This window comes from Triturus cristatus, chromosome 3_2, assembly GCF_964204655.1.
Source record: "Triturus cristatus chromosome 3_2, aTriCri1.1, whole genome shotgun sequence".
In the NCBI taxonomy this organism is placed as follows: Eukaryota; Metazoa; Chordata; class Amphibia; order Caudata; family Salamandridae; genus Triturus; species Triturus cristatus.
The window spans coordinates 555,935,063-555,958,292 of NC_140584.1; the positions used below are offsets into that span (position 1 = coordinate 555,935,063).

A 23,230-nucleotide genomic window follows, 5' to 3' on the forward strand; every position below is an offset into this window, starting at 1 on the left:
GGCAGCTGTTGCGCTATACAAATGGCAGTAACATAACATAACATAACCTGGGAGACATTACGGGAGGAGTATGACATGGCACCCGAGGAGTTCCTCCAATTCTATCAGTTGAGGCATGATTTGATGGTGCTTCTGGAGCAGAACACACTATTGGAGGATGCCTCTCCTCTTGAGGATATGTTGTTGAGTGAACTGCTGTGTACAAGGGCGATCTCCCTTACTTACAGTAAATTGATCCCCTGGTGAAGCTTCAGGAGACCTGGGAGGTCGATGTAGGATCTATGGAGTATAAGGAATGGGAGGAAGCGATTCGGTCACCCGGGGAAATGGCCATAAGAGCATGCATTCGATTAGTGCAGTTACACTTATTGCACAGATCCTGTACAAGTGTGCTTACGCATAGGATGGGGTACGCTTCCTCTGACAGGTGTAACAGGGGGTGTGGGTTACTAGGGGGCTGCTTGCACACACCTTGGGACTGTCCGAAGCTGAGGAACTTCTGGGACAGGGTTTGAGAAGGGCTTAGACAGGAGGCAGGTCTCTGTACCGGGACCACAGTTAAAATGGTCCTGTTGAACGTGTGGGAGAGGAAACCCCAGGCAAGTACCCCAGATTGCTGTCCACTCTGGGATTTGCAGAGGCAAAACAAAATGTTGTATGCTTATGGGATGCGGCCGAACCACCGTTGGTGGAACAATGGCAAATGGATATGGATTAGTGCAGGGCTGCAGTATGTCAGGTCTAAGTGGGAAAGGATCTGTCAAATGTGGGGCAGCTATAGGGGCCTTAGTGATGTACGGAATTAATTTTAAAACAAATGCAGACCATATTAGAAGTGCACTTTAGAATACATTTAAACCATTGCAGAAATGTTTTCACATAGAGAAACAATAACACACAGGAAAATGTGCTTGCTTTAAACATGAAAAACAATCACTTTAGAATGCATTTCAGTTTTAATAAAATAATACTTTCACATAGAAAATAGCACATAGGGAATATATGCTTACCTATATATGAAAGTAGCGTAAAGAAACCTTTTGTACTAGGCTGTCATTCTTAAATGTGCTTCTACATTTAGGCCCCAGCCTTTTCTTTTGGCTCTTGCTCATAGCTAAGTAGACGTTTATTTAGAACATTTTGCCTAGCACCAGCATCCTGCTAAAGAATGTGCTGACTTCAATCTTATGTTTCCTTAGCTTCATCACACCATATTAGTTAATTTATATAACGTTGAACCTTGCTGTGACTTCATAATTAATAGACTATTAAAATGAACAATAATTTAGATATACTTTATGTATGCTTAACTAGAACATCATTGATATATTTGTTTCAGAGCATCTAACTAGCCTTTGTATTCACAATAGACCCTGAACGCAGCTTTTAGCTTAGGTAAGAAGGTTCTCATGAGAACTTTCCTCCATGTTACCATTAGCGGTAACAGTGTTTTACTATATACCGGCTTGAATGTTTGCTGTGGGCTTCGAGAAGAGAAACAACAGATGTTGACAGCCCCAGCGGATGAGCAGTTTCCTTGGATGAGAGAATCGGACACCTACTTAGTTTTGTTACATTGATGTATAATTTTATATTAATGAGTATTCGTAGTGAGTTATGAGAGATTCCTTCTGCCCGCATTCTGACCTTTGAGTTCTACTTGGAGATATTTTTCCTACATGGCTCTGCTATGGGAGAGTCACTCTATTTCACCCTCATCCTTTGTTGCCGACAGCTGCTGCTAAAAGTGACTTTATTCTGGCTTCTCTGATCAATGCTACTGCAACGATCATTCCTCTATCAATGATATTCTGACAGTTGCTACTAGAGCCGTGGGGACCTTTGCTGAGATTCCAGAAGGACTATTCATGGGAAGTTCTAGTCTCTGAAAGCTTGCACTTTTCTGAAAAGGAACTCTTCATAAGTTTCTCTGCGTAGAGTAGGTTAGGCTCTTTGCTAGTTAGTGACAATGTCCTTTATGGAACACTCACTATTGGTTTATGCTGTCACTAATCAACCTCTTTACTCTATATTTCTGTACACTGGACTAATCTGAGTAAAGATGACAAAACCATAATAATCCTTTAAGATGAATACAGCTTTTAAAAACAAAACGTATCCAACCTCTCATCTTTGACTGAACATTAAGAATCTGGCAGTTGATGATATATGCATCACTTGTGATTTGTTTCAGCTCGATTCTCACCACGGTGGCAAAGGTCCATCTGATCTGTCAAGCACCATCAAGATTTCCAAAGGCCGAGATCTGTAGGTCAGGGTGTTTAGTCTGAAATACCATTTGGCCAATTCAGGCGCTAACAGTGACGATCCTTTAGTGATGGAATGAGGATATGTTTTGTTCTTGTACATTGTGGATGTAGTATATATGTTGTATGTGAGGGGATGTCTGAGGGGTTAGAACGGTGCATCCAGGGAAGTTGCCAGATACACTGTTACTGTATCCTGCATGATACAAAGTGCCGACATGGGGTTTTGGTTGTGTATTTTGAAAAAATAAAAATTCTTTTTCAATACTTTATGGAGAATATAAACATTATTGGCACTTAATATCCTATTTTGAAAGAAGATATTTTGTCACAACAGCCCCAGTGTTGCATTTCTTATATAATTGGGCTTGTAGATTTGCACAATTAAACCTTAGATTCAGAGTGTCTTTTAAAGCCATACTGTGTGAAACAAAATTACACAGTTTATTAGAATCCATTTGCATTTTCTTTCATTTTGCCCTTTCAGTTTATGAACAGAGTAAAACGCTGTTTTTATGTGCACAAGGTTTTGTGAAATTCTTAAAATCTCTGACAAATACAGTCAGCACTCAGGTTGTAAAAAACACATAAGTGACGGGGCTCTTGTCAGGAGGTTACTGCAGCTTGCACCACACATTTCCCCTGGAGGCAATGATAGTAACAACACAACTACTGGCCATCACACTCCTACAAGTGTGACAATTAGAACTAATTCAGGCCCCCAAAGCAATATGAATGGCTTGGGCGGAGGGAAATAGTAATTTTTAAAAATATATTGAATTAATAATTAACTGTTGTGCTCATCTCCCTGTGGTAGAGTAGACTGTAACAAACGCCGTTGTTGACAATTAAGTGCCGGTGCCGAGCACCAAAAGAAAACTGCTCAAATTAACCACTGAATACAGCCTACCTCTGTATACAGTCGGCCGCATTCTGTCTACTGGTTGCTCACTGGGACATATGCACCACAGTTTTCAGCTCCGTTGCAAGGATGTTCAGAGCCATAGGGAAAATTACACATTTACACATGGATGAACGCCTCGTCGGTGCCCGCCATATCCATCCCGGACGGCTACAAGATCACCCGCAGGGACCGAAACAACAAACCAGGAGGAGGAATCGCCATCGTCCACAGGAACACCATCAGAATCTCGACCAACACCAAACACTCCCTCAGCATGGCCGAACACCTACACTTCCAGATCCATGTCAATCACAACACCACCCTCAGAGGAACCCTCGTCTACAGAACCCCGGGACCCCGACCGCAGTTCAGCGACTCCATCACCAACCTCATCAGCACGCACGCCCTCGCCTCCACAGACTACATTCTCCTTGGAGACCTGAACTTCCACCTCGAGACCGCAAACAACAGCAACTTCACAACCTTGATCTACAACCTCACCAACCTCGGACTCAAGCAGCTCATCTCGACACCCACCCACTCCGCCGGACACACCCTCGACCCCATCTTCTCCGCCAGCAACCAAGTCGCCTTCAGCCACACCACTGAACTCCACTGGACCAACCACCACTGCATCCACTTCTCCTTCGACAAACACACCGCACACAACCAATCGCAACGAATCTCACACCGCAGCTGGAACAAAGTCTCCGAAGACCAGCTCATCACCACCCTCGCCCAAGGCATTTCATCCGAGCCCTCAGACACCAACGCAGCGGCCAACAACTTCAGACAATGGATCGATGACTGCGCCGACACCCTCGCCCCGATCAGAAAACCCTCAAATAGGCGCACCGACACGAGAGCCATCTGGTTCAACGCCGACCTCCAAGCAAACCTGCCGAAGACTCGAGAAGCAGTGGTGCTACGACCAGACACCAGACAACCACGCAGCCCTCAAGAACGCCAGACGCAAGCACCACCAACTCATCCGATCTGCCAAAACGACCACCTTCAAGGAGCGCATCGATAACAACGCACACAACAGCAAAGAGCTCTTCAACATCATGAAAGAACTCGCCAGCTCCAATGACATCCCGCCGTCGCAAGAACTCTGCGACTCCCTGGCCACCTTCTTCCACCGCAAGATCGCAGACATCCACAACAGCTTAGACACCGACGACAGATGCCGACACCCCCAACTCAACGCCCACCAAACACACTGACCTCCTTCTCTCCTGGAACAACGTCAACGACGAAGGCACCACCAAAATAATGAACACCATCCACTCCAGCTCACCTTTAGACCCCTGCCCCCACCACATCTTCAACAAAGCAAGCTCCATCATCGCACCCCAACTCCCGAAGATCATCAACAGCTCCTTCGAGACCGCTACCTTCCCGGAGAGCTGGAAACACGCCGAGATCAACGCCCTACTCAAGAAACCCAAGGCGGACCCAAAAGACCTCAGAACTTTCGACCCATCTCCTTGCTCCCGTTCCCAGCGAAAGTCATTGAGAAGACCACCAACAGACAACTGACCCACTTCCTTCAGAAGAACAACATCCTGGACTCCTCCCAATCCGGCTTCCGAAGCAATCACAGCACCGAAACCGCCCTCATCGCCGCCACCGACGACATAAGGGCCCTGCTGGATAACGGCGAGACCGCCGCCCTCATCCTCCTTGACCTCTCGGCTGCCTTTGACACCGTCTGCCACCACACCCTGCGCACACACCTCCACGACGCAGGGATCTGCGATAAAACCCAAACTGGATCACCTCCTTCCTCACCGGCAGAACCCAGAGAGTCCGTTCCCCCTTGTTCCTATCTGAAGCCACCACGATGACCTGCGTCGTATCCCAAGGATTATCCCTCAGCCCGACACTTTTCAAAATCTACATGGCACCTCTCGCCAACATCGTCCGAGTGCACCACCTCATCATCTTGTACGCCGATGACACCCAGCTGATCCTCTCTCTCCCCAATGACCCGGCCACCGCCAAATCCAACCTCCATGAGGGAATGAAGGCCGTCGCAGAGTGGATGAAGACCAGCCGCCTATAACTGAACTCTGAGAAGACGGAGGTCCTCATCCTCTGCTAAACCCCCTCCGCATGGGACGACTCCTGGTGGCCGGCCACGCTGGGAACTGCCCCGACACCCACCATCCACGCTCGCAACCTGGGGTTCATCCTGGACTCAACGCTCTCTATGACCCAGCAAGTAAACGCGGTCTCCTCCTCCTGCTTCAACACCCTCCGCATGCTCTGCAAGATCTACAGATAGATCCCCACTGAAACCAGGACAGTCACCCAAGCCCTCGTCAGCAGCAGGCTGGACTACGGCAACGCCCTCTACGCGGGAACCACGGCCAAACTCCAGAAAAGACTTCAACGCATACAAAACTCCTCCGCACACCTCATCCTCGGAATCCCTCGCCACAGCCACATCACCGCCCACCTAAGAGAACTGCACTGGCTCCCGGTCAATAAGAGGATCACCTTCAAGCTCCTCACCCACACTCACAAAGCACTCCACAACGCCGGACCAGCATACCGCAGCAAACGACTCACCTTCTACACCCGAACCGCCAGCTTCGCTCCGCGGACCTCACCCCCACCACTGTCCCTCGCATCCGCCGAATGACCACCGGCAGCAGATCATTCTCCCACCTCGCTGCCAAGACATGGAACACCCTCCCCACCCACCTGCGACAAACCCAGGACCTGCTGACCTTCAGGAAACTACTCAAGACCTGTATGTTCGATCAGTAGCCCCCTCTAGCACCTTGAGACCCTCACGGGTGAGTAGCGAGCTTTACAAATGTGATTGATTTATTGATTGACACATTGGTGTTTGAGTGCTCCTTTTCCCCTAGCAAATAACATTTTAAGACATTTATTTTATTCTCTGTACCCTCTTGTGGTTGCAGTGTAAGGCTAGTTCCTATGTTGCCCTGGCCTCGACTCTTGTTGAACTTCCTCTATAGTACATATAACTATAATAGGATCATCAAATTTCTATAGCGCCCAAGTATCTCTGTACTGTCTCTTTGCATCAGCTAGCCTCACATGCAATATGTAACCATTGTCTATTGCACTTGGCACCCAAAAAAGTATATTGTGCCCAATAAGCCATATGTTAATGACATTTGGGCAGTAAACGGTTGATGGAGTTTCAAGAGTTCAACATATATACCTGTCCAAGCTGGAAGAAATCTGTATGTGAGGACTTTCTGGAAGAAACAAGGTTGTGTGGAGACAGTAGGTTGTCCAGATGTGAGTTCAACAGTGTGGTCGCAGCACTCGTGAATGACCCTTGTTAAGTTTTAAATATTATTCTGACTTCTGCGGCAGACGCTCTCTTATCGCATAACCCCCACATCATTTCTCCCTTTTAATCCGTTGTTTACATTACTACTTATTTTTTTATTGAGGAAGGGCATGTCCTCCAATGGACCAGTCACTGAGAGCGCATCGCACAGGCTACGAATATTCAAGTTCCTTTGACTTTATTGCACAAGCTTTAAGTGGGTGCTGGGCATCCGCAGCATTCCAGTGCTTGATAAAGGAATGCTGTCCCAGCTCAAGGCCACAAACATCCTGTTCTCTCAGTCAGTCCAGCTTTCATTGTGGTGAAAGCAGTAGTTATGTGTCTTACGTCCGAGACCAATAAACTCCTTCTGGTTTTACAAGTGAAGTACGCAAAGGAAGTCTTTAACAAATGAGTGGCTCGGCACCAAAAGGAGCGATGTTCACGTTGTTTTTCTGGCTTTACAATATTCGGAATGTTCTTGTTTATGTTGTTCCGTCTCCGTATTGCAGAACTTTTCAAAGTTTGCTCGTCGGTGAATTTATCTTGCTCTCTGGTACTTCGCTTCTAACTTAGTTGTCATCCTTGACCGAACCACTTTTTTTTTTAAGTAGAAGCTTTTATACTTGCTGGCCCCTCTCAGATCACAAATGAAATAATTTCTACCAACCTTGTCCATCTTGCTTTCTTAGTGGAGCCAGTAAATATCTACTAAATATATAAAACTTATAGAATGGGTGGCATCAAACTTCCTTGGGCATGTATGTTACTAAATCGATATCTATCGAATCTACCCAGAGCCATGTTGCAGCAAATGTATCATCTCATTCTCCCCTTTTAAGCTAACTTTTACCACTGTCAAGACCGCCACTGTTTCGATCTTACAATGCACATATAAAGACAGGGATATTTTCTTTTTTACTTTACTCGATTTATTTTTATCCAGGTTATTATCCTAGTCTTATTTTGATATTTGACCTTTAAATTATTTTAAATTATAATTAATTTCATATACAATTTGAACAAATGAGGGCCCTAGCCAGTGGGTGTTTGGCAACCAGTGGAGGCCATGACTTTGCAGGTTAAAATTGCAACAGAATATTTTTGATTATTTGGGGTATATGTGACAAGGGACAAAGGGAGCTTTTTTGAAGTCATTTGGAGACACTGCTGAACCACTTTAGAGCCGAGGTAGTATGTTGGAGGACACCCTCCCTAGCTCTGTTTGGAAAACCAGCCCTTTTTAAAATGACTGAGCTGCCCTTCTTCCTATATGCACTGCGTACTGTGTGGGTGCCGGAGACATATTATTACAACTTTGAGTGATAGCCCAAGTATTCATGTGCGGTTGGAACTCACAGAATTTCACTGATTGCCTTTCATAAAGGAGTGTATGATGGTGGTATAGATCTTCTGGATATGCATTACTATTATCTATTCAAGTCGTTGTGGGCTCCCTCCGGGGCTAGCTATCACTTCTGGGTGTCTGGGGTGATGGGCATCATAGAATATTTGTTAACTTGTTGTTGGTGATAGCAAAATGAGGTATGGCTCAGGCAGGCGGCAGTCTCGTGGTACCTTTGTAGGATTAACGGAGCCGGAATCTAGTCAAGTGTATGGAGGCAGATAAGGTGATCTAGATGCTTCCCAGATAAATTTGATAACGCATGGGGAACATAAAGACAGCAACCTGGTCTTTTGCTAACCTAAAGTAATGTAGGACAATTCTTTATTGTTGTTTAAGGGGTGGGTGTGTATGACGAGATGTTATCGAATTTGAGGGGGACAACACTGACATTCTTAATTATGTTATGGCCACAAGAAGGCTATATATAGCCTGAGGTTTTGAAGTTTGGTTTATTTTTACGTACATTAAAAAGCAAAACCTTTAAAAGATGTCATTAAACAAAACAAAATATTAACCCAAACATTTAATTGAATGCCTTCATTTAGTTTAATTTATTTGTTTCAATAAACTAACCTTTAAATGTAAGTTTATGTAATTTATTTGCAGTTATTTTGAGGTCGAAATCTAACTTTAATCTTATTATTTAAAATTAATTCAAATACCTTTCATTTATTTGTATTGATTTATTAAGCAAACTTAATATTTTAAATAAGCAAATCTAATATTTTGGGGGAAGGGGCAGCCCATTTTTTTATTTAAATTTGTGTTTTTAATTCTAATAGCTTTGTTATTTTAATTGTATTTTTTATTTAATTTCAGTCTCAATGTAATCATGTTACTTACTTTGGTGATATGAAATGTAGTGACCAAGATGAAAGGTCACTACCCAGTAGTGGTCACATGTTGTAATGATGAGGATCTGCTTGTGGTGCAATCACTCACTGTAAGGAGAAAGTTGTGTCTGGATAATCGTATCCATCATTGACAACCTTTTCAGCTACCACCTCATCTTGGTAACAGTTGTTTCTTGGAGACTGCAGTCAATTTTTATTTATTTTATTTATTGTAAATTGGATGTAAGAGCCTGTGTAAATGAGTGCTGTAGAAAACGTTAGGTAAATTATTTATTATCGTTATTTTCAACTTTAATCGAATAAAGCTTAATGAGCCTTTAACCAGATAAAACTAGAGGGAAGTCCAAGAGATCACTGTCTTTCTCTCCTTTGATTAAATGATCATGACCTCCTCATGACCTCTTCAATTTGAAATATGTACACCCTGAAGATAATTCGGATTTAGTGTTAGACAATTGTACACAGTTCACCACTGCAGTTTCAGCATTTTTTCATGAAGTTGGTATATTCTAAAGGCGACCTCGGACTTTGAGTCTCTGGTTCGTCACTTGATTCCAGTGACTTTGTATTGCAGCGCTGCACTCTATGAAGAGCCTTCCATTGGAAAGACCTTTCAGCTTGAGGGTGAAGGACCTATTTCCACAAAAGGCATTCTTCTCCACTCTCTGTAGTCCCACTGGCTCCCAGTGATGATGTTTGCAGTTCCTTAAAGCCAATGATGTGTTTTATATTTCTGCCTTGATTTCTTCCTCGATATTTAGCCTTCGCTTCATCAACCTGTCCCTTTTGTTGTCCTTCTGGGAAGCATGCCTGTCCCAAGGTAGCATCAAGATTTGGGAGCTATCAGTGGAAGCGCAGAGTGACCAGTGCTTCTGGAGCATTGCCAAACTGGAGCTAGTAGTTACTTGCCCCTTTCATTGCTCTCTGCTTTAAAGCTATTGATGCCTTCTTCATTGGATAGTGGTGGTATGGGTCCTAAATGAGTGTGTGGTTGTAACTAGCGATTGAAGGGTAAACTCTGTTTTATCCAGGTCATATCTCTTTTCTTTGAATCTGCTTTCAGTAGCTGTTACCCAGATATCTACCTAGAACTCTTCGTTGGGGCACAGTTCCCTGCCCTTATTAGAACAGAGCTGTCTGCTTAAGTCCACTTTTTAGTTCTTTAATTTTACCTCCAAAACGAAGAGTTTTGTTATCAGAAAGTTGAATGTGAACTCTCGCAATTTTGAGACCCTCCTTTCCTCTCCAACCCCACACAGGTACCTCAGGTGGAAAGGGCAGGGCAGAAAGGGGGGCTGCGGGGGCTTCTCTTTAGAAAGCTGTAGTTCGGGGGGAACAAATCAGGGTAGATATGCGCTCACTACTCAATTTGTTTAGCGGTTTCTCTGATGGGATTCCGTCAATCAAACTATGGTGCAGCTTTTAAAGGGTTTTCACTGTTTCCTCGTATCCCTCCGTATCAGATTCCTCATCCCCTCCCTTACATTTTATGCACCTCACTTAAATAATCCAGGCAGAAGACATTTGCTGTAATTGATGTTCTTTTTTATGGCTGTTCTATTTTAACTGTAAAACTAAGTGGCTTTTACTATAAAATGGTGAATTAGCACCGACCTGCCTGGCTGTGCTGCTGCGCTCTTCCTGCAGCTGACTGAGGAGCTGACAGAAGCCTGGTGCTCTTAAGAGTTTTGACCCTGTATAAAGGGCGCACATTGTAACACGAGAGGGTCAGATGCGCTAAAGGGCTTTGGGTGTCAAAGGCAGCCCTGCTCCCAGGGGCAGGTTTGACCAGCACCAATTGCAACGCCAACAATTGGCTTTGCAATTTGTCACAGCGCATTGCGGTTGCACCATTGTGATTCACAAGGGCGCAGGAGACGTGGTATGCCACCTCCATGCCTTGTGCAACAAAGTGGAGCATCGCTTAGTGAGAGCTCGTGCGCTCCTGAAGCAGAACGTGATTCATAGCTTCCCAAGCAGACAAGGGCCCTGTGCAGAGTGCAAGTAGAGGATGGCGTGAGCATCTGCGAGCATGGGGAAACAGGCACGGCTGCCCTCAGCTGCTGTCTGCCTTCCTAGACGCGTCTCTCAGTGTGTCTCGTTGTCACTCTGCGCCCTCTGGTCCTTTTGAGGATAGGTGGTTCAATGCCCGCACGAAAAGCCGATAGAGTGGTCTGAGCCAATGATAAGCCGCACAGCAGTGCTGTTCTAAGGCCACCTCATGTCAGACCCGAGTGCCCTGTATATTGAACATGAAAACCGCACTAGTCACACTGAAAATGGCCTTTCTGGTTCCTAAAACGGAGGGAAGGTGACATGAAATCGTGGCAAGAAATTGTATGGATATTGCAGTGGTAGGAAAAAAAACTTTTATCATTGTTTTAAAATATCAATCATATTTTATTCATCAGATAGGTCCATGGTTACCAGGAATCTATCCAAGGCTCAAGTGGGACACACCTAGGAAAGATTTTCAGAATGACCAAATGATTTTAGATTTAAGCCACATTTTAAAAAAAGAATTGAAATGTAAAAACGTACGTAAATATCCTATTTGGGTAATTTGGATATCCTGAAAATTCGATTTGCACCCATCCCTCCAGGGCCTACACTGGACAACTCTGGCCTAAAGTAATGATCGCACCATAAACTATGGGGCCGATTTAGGAGCCGGTTTGTGCCGCTTTTGCACCACGGAATGTGGGGCAAGAGTAACAACATTTGATTTATGAAGCCAAGCAAGGCCCCTTTGCGTGGCCCTAAGTGGCTCCATAAATCTGGAGTAAGGCAACGCAGTGCAAATCGCTGTGTTGCCTTACTCTGTCCTTGCATTTTGTGGGCGTTCCCATGCAACTCCCATGGTTTTCGATGCATTTCTGCATTTACCAGAACTGGTAGACCTGGAAATGCGCAAAAAAGAAACGTCTTCCCAGGATGGGCATAACCAGGAGAAATATCTGTTTTTGCCTCTATGTGCGGTGCATTCGGCAGCACACATAGAAAGAGGAATGTGCCTCTCAGGATTGTTTTTGTGCCGGAAGGGGCCCCTTTAGTGCACAAAAACAATCCTGCATACAGCACAGGTACCCTTGCACCAGATTGCAAGGGTGCCTGCAGTAGTGCTAGGCTGTCAAAAGGGCACCAGCGCAGGAGAAAAGGTAGGAGTGTGCGCTGTATTGCCTTAAATACTGCACATGCCTGCTCTTTCCTTGTCACGCAGTGCAGCGTCGCATGGTGAATTGCTGCGCTGCACGGCATAACAAGTTCGTAAATAGGCCCCTATATATTTTGCACGCTGCAACGCTAAATATGGAACTTGGGTAACTGTGCTTTCCTTATAACTGTTCGGACTGAAATGTACAGTGTAGATTTCCCCTTATCCTGCCCTTGATGGAGTACATAGGACTTATTTGATCCATAATGTAGAGTAATGTTTCCAGCACACGAAATTCTTCCAGTATCCCCTTGGCCAGAAAGGGACATGGAGGGGAGCAGGGTTTAAGCATTGCACCACTGCCGGGAAATAACGCTCTGGACCTTCTATCTACGAAAATACGATTCTCAGCCTGTAGCTTAATCAATCAGACGGCCTACGGAAAAAATGTTAATTAGAGAAGAGAATAAAAAAAAAAAAAAAAAAGCGCACGAACCCTGGGAAGATAAAGTGGCACAGAAAAGTTTCTTAAAAGCAATTGCAGGCTTTAATGGGGAGGTTAGGATTACAGATAACGCAATAAACCTGCGGTGAATTATGGCTTCCTGAAAGCCTAAACGAAACCATACCTGAATAGAGAAAATTAACAATATCGATTGCATTTCGCCTTAGGTTTTCGAGACTGGGTTCCAAAGGAACTGCAGAGAGTGGGCTGCGTGGAGCTCTTAAACACAGTGCAGCGGCGAGTGCGACCCAAGCTGCACGTCTTTGGTGGAATTCACGAAGGTAAGAAAAAAATGCCCGCTGCCTCTCTGAATAAATGCACTGACGCAATTTTAAGACAAGCATTTGTATTTTCTCCACTAACAGCATTGAAAGGTACTTTTTATGTGTAAGTTATATTTCGCTCTCCTTAGCTCTTTTTCATATATACACAATCTTAAATACTACATTCCACCTCCAATATATGGCACCATTCCTCTCCATACAACACGTACCATGAAAAAATACACAGAACAGCAGTTAATCACACAACCTGGTACAATATCAACCACAGTGTGCAGCTGTACTCCTTACCACTCCTGTGTAAACTGCTCCACACCACACGATGTCACACCATATGACCTCATGCTTGCAACACAGCACCCTCCACAGTACTGCATCACTTAACACCCTGTGTCCATTTATCCCATCAAACTGCAACATAAACTGTGTTATCACACAATACTATACCATACAGTGCACCATTCCCATCACATCGTAGCAAACCAGATTTCATCATAACTGTACGTACGCAGACGCAGTGTGGAACGAAACCAAGTGCTCGACTGGAAACCAAAATCAGCCCTGGCTAGAATGTTCCTATCAGTCCACTCTTAAAGAGGCCTTCACAACGAAGTGGTAGAATGGCCAGTCCAACCTTGACAATAACACAGGACACTAGATTGTACAGACTTTCAAGGGAATATAACTAAGTCGGGCCAGTGAACTCTGCTCCACTCATGGAGTTTGCGGAGATTTCCGCACTCGGCGTTACGGAAGCTCGTGGAGTTTCGAAAAACTCGGAGCAGAGTTTTTTCCCTCGCTCAGGTTCGTCAAGTTGGCGAGCATGAGCGAGGAAAATCCACCTCCCAGCGAGATTTTCCCTCGTTCGCGATCGTCAACATCAAGTTGGCAAGTGCGAGCGAGGAAAATCAACCTCCCGGTGAGATTTCTCAATGCAGGCGGTCAGATTTCTCATTGCGAGTGGTCGTATGCTCTCGTCCGCTCGCGTTGAGAAATTGTCCACTCGCGTTGAGAAAGCTCCCGCTCCAGTAAAAATCAACTCAAGCGGCAGAAAGGAAGCGGCACCTGCTTGCGCTGTGCATGGTGCTGTTCGTGAAGATTGCACAGTGCAGACAAGCACCTGGCACTGAAAATCACAGCGAACAGCATTTATCCAACGCACTCTGTCGATTGCGGAGCTCCACGTAGCGCGGCTGAGTTTTTTCCACGTAGCTGAACTCTGCGAACTCTGCCCAGGCTTAAATATAACACTGTTGAATGCAGACAACATTTTGGCTGGGCTGATGCTTGAGCAAGGACAGTGAACTATCCTCGATGATGCTTGATTTAGTATTTTGCTATGGTAAGATGGCTTTTGGGCCAAGGTGACAGGCTGGGAAGATAAAAAGGCAGGGAAGACTCACAGGTTGGGAATGGATCTTGATTTTGGGCAGAGGAGAATTAAACAAGTGAGGTTCTGTACCTGTGTGGAAAAAGGGGGCACTAAGGATGTCTCCCAGTGGTGGCTAGCTTTACTTGAAGCTAAGGGCAATTTTTTAGGCAAAATCGGACAGCCATGTTCAGCTTATTTATTTACGACAGAGAAGATGAGGGGAAAGGAAACAAGAGTTTACAGGACAAAGCACATGATATTTTGTAAGAGAATACGTGTGAAACACATATAGGTATAATTGCAAAAGGAATTTATAGTAGCTGGTATTGCACTGGGACGAAGATGTGCTTGACCCTCCATAGTACAGACACATACATACATCAACTAGTCTAAATACCCAAACCACCAAAGTCCCCTGGCCTACAGCTCATCACAATCACATACTTACCCCTGCTCATGCTTCTACAGCGTCTCAACAGCCAGATGCCACTCCTACAGAAACCATGTATTCTCAAATAAAATTCCACTACATTTTGTGATCATGTAGTTAAATATTGTATTAGTTTATGCTGAGTTTTATTGATTTATCATATTTGAGGTAATCGATCAACCCCCTACCTATGTATGTATTGTTTTTATATTCTACCACTTGCAGCATTGTTGTGGTTTTCTGCTCGGCTAGCTGCCACAGAAACATTTAAGTTGTAGTCGCCGTTGCCCAACATGGTGAGCCGAGAACCGTGTTTGGGGAAAAAGAAAACCGGTGTAGTGGGAAGGGTGAACCTACCACCCGCCCATGTGGGACCCTCTGCAATAAAACTATTATAAAAGATATTTTAAGTATTTGTATTTGAGAAGTATTTAGTGCCGTACTGCTCCACTTTGCAATCAGACAACCATAGAGACTGGACGCAGGGCTTGGCTAGAAGGCAGGTCCTGTGCCTAACTATGCTGCATACAGCTGAAGGCCGTACACACAGAGGGTAAGGTGCCTTGAGTCCCTGCATCCTACCCATGCTGGACATAACTAAATATCATTTAGTTTTCTGCCTGCAAAGAATAGGGCGCGGGGCTTGTCCAGAAATCTGGAGTTGTTGCCAACCCCTGCTGATCACGTCTAAAGACCATGCGCAGTGGATGTTGGCTGCCAAACGAGGGTTGGCTGCAGGGCCTAAGGCTGTGTGCAGTGGTGTTGGCCGCCTGCATAGTTTTAGGCATAGGGAGTTCTTGGGCGTAGTATGTAAACAAAAACAAAGTACACTGAAGAATGCAAAGGTTAAATTTAAGTTATATGAACGTATGGTTAAAACACCTCTGCTTAAAAAAACCTTAGAAATTCACATATATAACATAGTAAAAATGCTGCTATGGTTATGATATTAAACTGAAAAAACACTGAAATTCAGTTATAGTTTGAAGCGCAATCCATACCCCACACAACAGCTTTGCAAACCATAACTCGCATACCAAATGCAATGCTTATGACCTAACAATATATATACCAATAAATAACACCTAGAAGGGAAATGTAATTAAACACCAACATATAGTTGAACCAGTTAATGATGTAATATTCATAGTCCTCTCTGTCAAAGTGGTAAGGGTAGTATAACGTTATTGAGCAAGGGATTGCCTTCGCTGTGCCAGAACTCTCTTAAACGTTACTCCGTTGAAATTGAAATAATATACTCTTTGCTGCTTCTAAGGTGTAGGTAAAGAGAAAACTCTACGATAACAATCTGAAATTCTTTATATGCTACCGAAATCACAAACATGACAATGAGCTCTGGAGTGGATGTTAAACAGTAAAGTGAAACAATATGCAAGTCTAGGTAAAAGCAAAGCTCTGCAGAAGTGAAATCTGATCAGTCTATGACAACACACTTTATGTCCTGGGCCACTGAAATTATGCGATTCTGCTGCCTTTTTTTTTTTCATAATTATGGATTTGCTGCATTTGCCACATAATCCATCGTCTGCTGCATAATCTGCCGAATTAAACAAAAAGAATATTTCTAATTTAAACAAATAAAAGGTACCCAAAAATGTGTTTGCATGCAGTTGAAGGCCATGCACAAAGATTAACTAGTCATCATCCAGTTTCCTATATCTGTATATGGCTTTTGAACTGGCCCTAATGAGGTAAAATATTTGCCCAGACAGTATTACAACATGTACAAATTCCCCAAAATGTGCGATGTTATGCTCCATAATTTGTCTTTCCTTGCTGCATAATTTAGTCAACCCTGCTGCACAATTTGGTTCTCCCCTGAAACATAATTCCAGTGGCCTGTCCAGTGCTTAATTTGAGCCGGTGCTTTCCAGTGCTGAGCACCGGCACTTAATTGGTTTCCGTGTCTCGGCACCAGCACCTTATTGTCAACACCACACTTAGGGCAGTCTGCCACAAGGTGGTGCTGCTCTTGTAATTTAGAGATGAGCAGTATAACGGTTGTTCAGGAAAACAATGTAGATTAAAAAATTGCTCAGACATGCCTCCCAGCCATTCCTTTAGCTTTGGCGACCTGGAATAATCTGAACTGTCACATTTACATGCAGGAGAGATGGTTAGTAGTTTTTTGGCAGCGATGACTGGGGCGATGGGGGGTGCAAGCTGCAGTGGCCTCCTGGCCAGAGCCCTGGCGCTTCATATTTTACAAATTAAGCACTGGGCCTGTCTATGGCTCAGCTGACAAATGAGCCCACATGGACCTGTATACCCACTCCCTCAATGGTCATATCTATACAGTCTGAGTCATTGGTGTGACCCCACCTTTCGGCAAATTAAAGAAGATTTTGCTTTTTGCTTCTGTCATTAGACTTATTTTTGTATTTCTTTCCCTGTGCCATTGTCTTTTGTTTACACTGTGAATTGTATTTGTAATTGATTGTTTTGTGTAACTTTGTGATCACTAATTATATATTGCATTTTGTATTGTTGTATCTTTATGTTTTTCTTAACATTTTGCAATAAATGATTTTTCAACTAACTGTTGTGGGTACCATTTCATCATTATCTTTTCTGTCCTAACTGTTGAGACTTATTTGTATGTAGTGACAGTGTTTTTTGTTCTTTTTTTGTATGAATTAATTTCCTGAACCATTGTAGCTGTTATACCACCTTTCAAAGGCCACTTGCCCCACATTAAAGTGCCATCTGTAGCTTACCAGTGAAGAATCTATAGGTGTACTAAGCATTTTTCCAGTCGCAAACATCCTGATTCACAGAATTGGGCCATTTGCGACTTGATAAATGCTTTTTCAGATGTACAAAATGCAATTCGGTGACTTATTACTGAATTCCATTTTGCATTTGTGATTCGATATTTGGAAGGGGTGTGTTTAGGGCGTCCCTTCCAAATACTGATTCAGTATGGTATATATTACAGTTTTGCGACCGAATTCCAGTCGCAAAGCCGTAATAATTTACCACCAGTTGACAGCTGGTGATAACCCTTTCGCAAAGGGGAAGGTGTACCTAAGGGACCCCTTCTCCTTTGATAATGTAAATAAAAATATTTGTTTAAGAGCAGGCAGTGGTGCCACAGACCACTGCCTACTATTGAAAAATGAAACTTCAATGTTTCATTTATTCTTTTTAAATGCATCCTGTTTTCCTTAAAGGAAAACGGCCTGCATTTAAAAAAAAAAAAAGGATTGCTTTATTAAAAAGCAATCACAGACATGGTGTCTGCTGACCTCAACAGGCAGCCATCCCTGTGACGGTTGTGATGCCAAATGGGTCACAAACTGCGACTTACCGCCTTAATATTCAGGAGGTAGGTCGATTTTTTAAAAAAAACTAAAAAACAATCCAGTATTTGTAAAGCGCAAACAATTACCCGAAGGTGTCAAGGCGCTGGGGGCCATCGGGAAGATTAAGCAAGCTATTTCCCAGAGTCACATGGTGCTGGGCTGACCTGCCGCCTGCTCTGGGGATCGAACCGTGAGCCCCCGTGTTCCGGTGTCAGTAACCCTGGCTGCTGCGCCACACCTCTTCCGTCCCGCAAGTAATCCCTAAATGAAATTCAAAGATTTTTTTACTTTAGGAATACAGATTTCCGAATTGTGATTCGTAGAGAATCGCAATTAGGAAATTGGTATTCCTAATACTTGTACATCTGGCCCATAGTTATCTCATTACAGATAAAAATAGCATACACACAGACCAGCAGTTTGTGGGGCAGCCACACAAAGAGCAGTTCTCTCCTGATACACAGCCATATGCTAAGACCAGAAACCATGACACGTGTTTCTGTGTTTAAAAGGCCTCAATGTTTTGGCGAGGTGAAGTGGAGTTGAGCATTTGGCACAATAGAAAACATGTTTTGTTGAAGTGTACAGCGGTAGAAATTAGAGTTCTCATGATAAAAGACTGACAGCCACAGAGTGTATTTGAGAGATGTAGTCTGAATAGGCAGCAGATTGAAAGCCTCCATTATAATGCAGAATCTTAATTGGTAAAACACAGCTGAGACAATGTAACACTTTGCAGTAATTGCACAATATGCAAATGCAGTTTTCAGGCAAATGAAGTCAAACAAAGGAGCCAACAGTCTGTGAATAACAAATATCGCTGCAGTATTCAGCTTTAATATGTTATGGACTTAACATTTTGTAATGAGAAATAAATACATTTTGGAAGCTCATTTTCTTATGTAATGTATATGAAAATGGTGACAGTTGTCCTCCAATAACCCCAGGCCAATTAAAGAAGACACAGGAACAGCACCTTTTGGATGCTTACTGCAGACCTAGCCAATACTATGCAGCCCAAGTCACCCGTTGGGCAGCTTAATTGCAGGTAGCTAAGTCTTGTAGATGCTTACTCACTGAGGGTGTGTGTGCTAACCACAGACACTTCTGCACACATATGTGTGTCCACGCATGCATGTGCAAATACAGTTGCAGGCTCCATTGTTACATGCTGGTGGGTTGGCAGGGACATAGTAATGTAAATGGCTCATTTGTTATGCAGAAATATACCACGTTGTGCTAAATGCTGTTAATCCAAAGTACAGGGGAGACTGTGTTGTGAACCCAGTCTATCATGGAATTCTTCGCCCCAAAATGTCTTCCAAAGGCTGAGCCTGTGCATCATGAATTGTGGTCTACTTTGTTTCCGTAGCACATGACTGCTTAATATATATATATATATATAATTTTTTTTGCATGTGTCTATTGAGCTCCCGTAGAGTTTGATGACATTATACAATTAAGTACATTATAAACAATAAATATTAGCTTTATAAGGAGTCTTTTGCTAGTCATCGTACGCATGACCCCGCTACTCTACCATTTTTTTCTGGCACCAATGAAAGGGCAGGTGCACAGGAACTTGTACATACTGATGAAAGATGCCTTTCTCAATGTACAATCAGCCTTAACTTTCCATGCAATATGAATTAATACACACAGCGGAAAATTATTTTTGAAATGTTTCTTGTATGTCCCTCAAAGCATCCCTACATTCCCGGTGCATGAAGAACTGGGTGTGGGTTACATTACTGGTGTCAAGACCTTTTGCCCTCTTTCTCTGTGGCTGGATATATAGTTAATTCCCAGGATTAAACTAAGTAAGGAGATTTTAAAGGACTGTTTGTCCCTTGATGACTCACTTCACATTGCTTGGCTTAACTCCATAAGGGACTCCCGTCAGACTTAAGGCAGGGAAGACTTATTTAGTTCCACAGATGGGATACATACAGCAGACCGCACATGTGTAAGAGAACATTTCTTTAGGCAGAGGTTCATGGCTACAGCAGAGATTGTCCTAACGAAGCCCTGTGCCTGATGACACATTGTGTTGAAAACTGTGGCAATCACAGAGCCATACCACCTCTTTGTTAAAAGTATGTACGATCGCTTTTTGTTAACTAGGTTCTGGCTGGACATATCTACTAGCTTATCCACGTGGCAGTGGGGTAACTTAAGTTGAAGGGGCCCCCCTGCAAGGTACACAGAGGGACCCCCGCTCCAGATTTAATCCAGAGCTCTCCGGTGTGAGTACAGTGCTGAGCGGGCCCCCTGCAGCTCGGGGGCCTGTGTTACGCCCCTGCCACGTGGCAAGAATAGGGATCCCAAACTTACATCCTGCGGCTGCGACAATAGGTCTCAGCAAGATACCTTGCTTTGTAGCATGTTTTGTAATTTTTATGTGATGCCCCGGTAGGCAGATATCATTTGTATTCTTAAAAGGGCACATTTTTCACAAGTTCGACTGGCCCTAATGTGTCTACAGTATGTTCTCTGGAGATATCATTTTTAACGTACTTCGTACTTAGTTTTCTCAAAGTTGCTGTAAGGTTGAGAAATAGCTGTGAGTAGGCACCCTATGAGACTGGTAACCCCTCTTAAAGATATACTGTATTAATTGTGCCCACCTATTTTGAATTGCTTTTATGCTTTTTATATTGCATGTAAATTTTTAACTGTATTTATTGTGATTGGATTTTGCCTGATGTTTTATCTTATGGGGCCCTGCTTTTATGTTTTTTTCCCCATAAAACTGAATAAAGTTTTCTTTGGTTGATTGATTATACACATCGGACATTCATGGGTACTTGTTCATTGTAAATTTGAGTTGTTCTTATTTCTTCAACAGTACATAACATAATGGATCTGGGAATCAAACCTATGTCTTTCTAAGTGAAACCGCTTTTAAGAACTACAAGACTATATCACCAGTGACAGTATTAGCATCCTGCAGTGCTATTTTGCATTAAAATGCCGACCTAGACAGATTTATTGGAAAGGCTTCGATGCCACAATTATGTAGCACACTCTGCACACGCAACATCTGATAGATCGGGCCGAATGCTCGCATGGCTGTTACGTCAGGAACAGGCTCGCCAACCCATACACGTTCTCCGTGACGACATGGGACACTGTTATGCTGGCAACGTGAAATACACACAGCAATGGTGAGACACTAAACATTACAAAAACCGTCAAGTCGCTGTGACAGAGACCAATTGAATGGCTTTCTGAAATCATTGAACCTCCCTAAGATAACACCAGAACAACGCATGACGATCCAATCACCCATGAGGAAATCCGGGACCCTATCACAGCTTTAGCGACAGGTAAGACCCCCAGACTGGACTGGCTCCCTGCTGAATATTATAAATCATACTCCACGACACTGACCCCACACCTACACGTCCTCAACAACACGGCCGTAGAAGAGTCAAAACTCCCTCTATTGATGTGTGAGGCAAGACTAGTGTCTCTATTGAAACCCCACAGGGACCCCACTGACCTGGGCTTCTACAGGCCATTAGCCATCCTGAATGTAGACTTCAAGATACTGGTGAAAAGTCTAGCTGACAGGTTAGCTCCTGTAGTCCCTACCCTAGTCCATACTGATCAAAATGGGTTTGTACCCTCACGGAGCACCTCCTTAAATCAGAGGTGCTTCTTCAGAGGCGCTATATATGCAGCACACCACTGGCCACACTCTGTATGTTCAATATAAGACCTAGAGAAAGCCTTTGATTCCCTGGAGTGGGAATTTTTGTTTGCTGCGCTAGCTAACTATGGTCTTGACAAATACATTACCGGCATGGTTAAATTGCTGTACAGAGAGCTGACGGTACAGGTGAGGACGAGCCCATATATATCAGAGCCAGTTGTGGTGGGACGGAGAACCAGGCAAGGATGTCCGTTATCCCCTCTTGTTTTCTCTCTAGCCATAGAACCCTTGGCAGAGGCCATCCGTACGGAAGTGGTTGGGGGTATCCCGCTCGGAGTTGGAGTACACACATTCTCCCTATATGCGGATGATATCATGGTGTACATCAGGGACTTCCGATCGAACCCCCACACCACTAGCGTGCATCTTGAGAGATTTTCTGGCCTCATTGGGACTGAAGGTCAACGCGGCCAAGTCCTGCTTGTATCCCTTCACTGTTGTATGTCGGGACCCGATATATATACTCAATGGAGTACGTGTGCAGTTTAAGCTGATACCTTTCGCTACCTAGGCATGCGTATTTACCAACAACAGGCAGACCTACTAGACAGCAACTTAGGCAGAGCGTTGGCTGCCATCTGCTCTCAAGTATCCTTCTGGGGCACACTTCCACTATCAGTGACAGGCTGGGTGGCCCTCACTAAAATGGTGATCCTACCACGACTCCTATACTACTTTGCAAATTATAGCCCTTATACATCTCTCCATTGTTCATTTACACCATAGAAAAGATAATCAGAGACCTTATTTGGGTAACAATCGTCACTGGGTAGCTATCAAAAGCTTTATCTGCCTAGAGATCAAGGAGGTCTAGCAGCGCCAAACATGGAACAATATTATTTGGTGGCGCAGCTGCAGTGGGTGGCCAGATGGCTAGCTGAACACCAACTCTGCAATACAGCAACCACACAGGGGAACAACCTTTACAACGCAACTTTTACAACGCACTACACTTACAACACATTTTTTACAACGCAACATCCACTACAACGCAATCCATTACATCGCATGACACTACAACGCATTTTTAAAAACTACCTTTACAACGCATTCCATTACATCGCATACTACCTTTACAACGCACACCATTACAACGCATAATATTACATTGCATTTAAGGTAAGTATGCACCCCCTGGAGTTAGAATAGTAATTTTTACCCCTACACTATCCAACACTTACCCTACTGTTGCACCCCCTGGAGTTAGAATAGTAATTTTTACCCCTATACTATCCAACACTTACCCTACTGTTGCACCCCCTGGAGTTAGAATAGTAATTTTTACCCCTATACTATCCAACACTTACCCTACTGTTGCACCCCCTGGAGTTAGAATAGTAATTTTGACCCCTACACTATCCAACACTTACCCTACTGTTGCACCCCCTGGAGTTAGTATAGTAATTGTTACCCCTATACTATCCAACACGTACCCTACTGTTGCACCCCCTGAAGTTAGAATAGTAATTTTTACCCCTACACTATCCAACACTTACCCTACTGGTGCACCCCCTGGAGTTAGAATAGTAATTTTTACCCCTACACTATCCAACACTTACCCTACTGTTGCACCCCCTGGAGTTAGTATAGTAATTTTTACTCCTATACTATCCAACACTTACCCTACTGTTGCACCCCCTGGAGTGAGAATAGTAATTTTTACCCCTATACTATCCAACACTTACCTTAAATGCA

The 23,230-nt window shown here is 43.8% G+C and overlaps 1 protein-coding gene across 3 annotated transcripts in view; it reads left to right on the forward strand.

Moving 5' to 3' along the window:
* Positions 1-23,230, forward strand: part of MPPED2 (metallophosphoesterase domain containing 2) — a 590,399-nt gene that overhangs the window by 561,430 nt on the left and 5,739 nt on the right. For all 3 annotated transcript variants that reach the window (XM_085648294.1, XM_085648293.1, XM_085648295.1), the window contains exon 6: positions 12,576-12,689. In XM_085648294.1, coding sequence (XP_085504420.1) covers positions 12,576-12,689 — 114 coding nt within the window. The remainder of the gene's footprint in view (positions 1-12,575; positions 12,690-23,230) is intronic.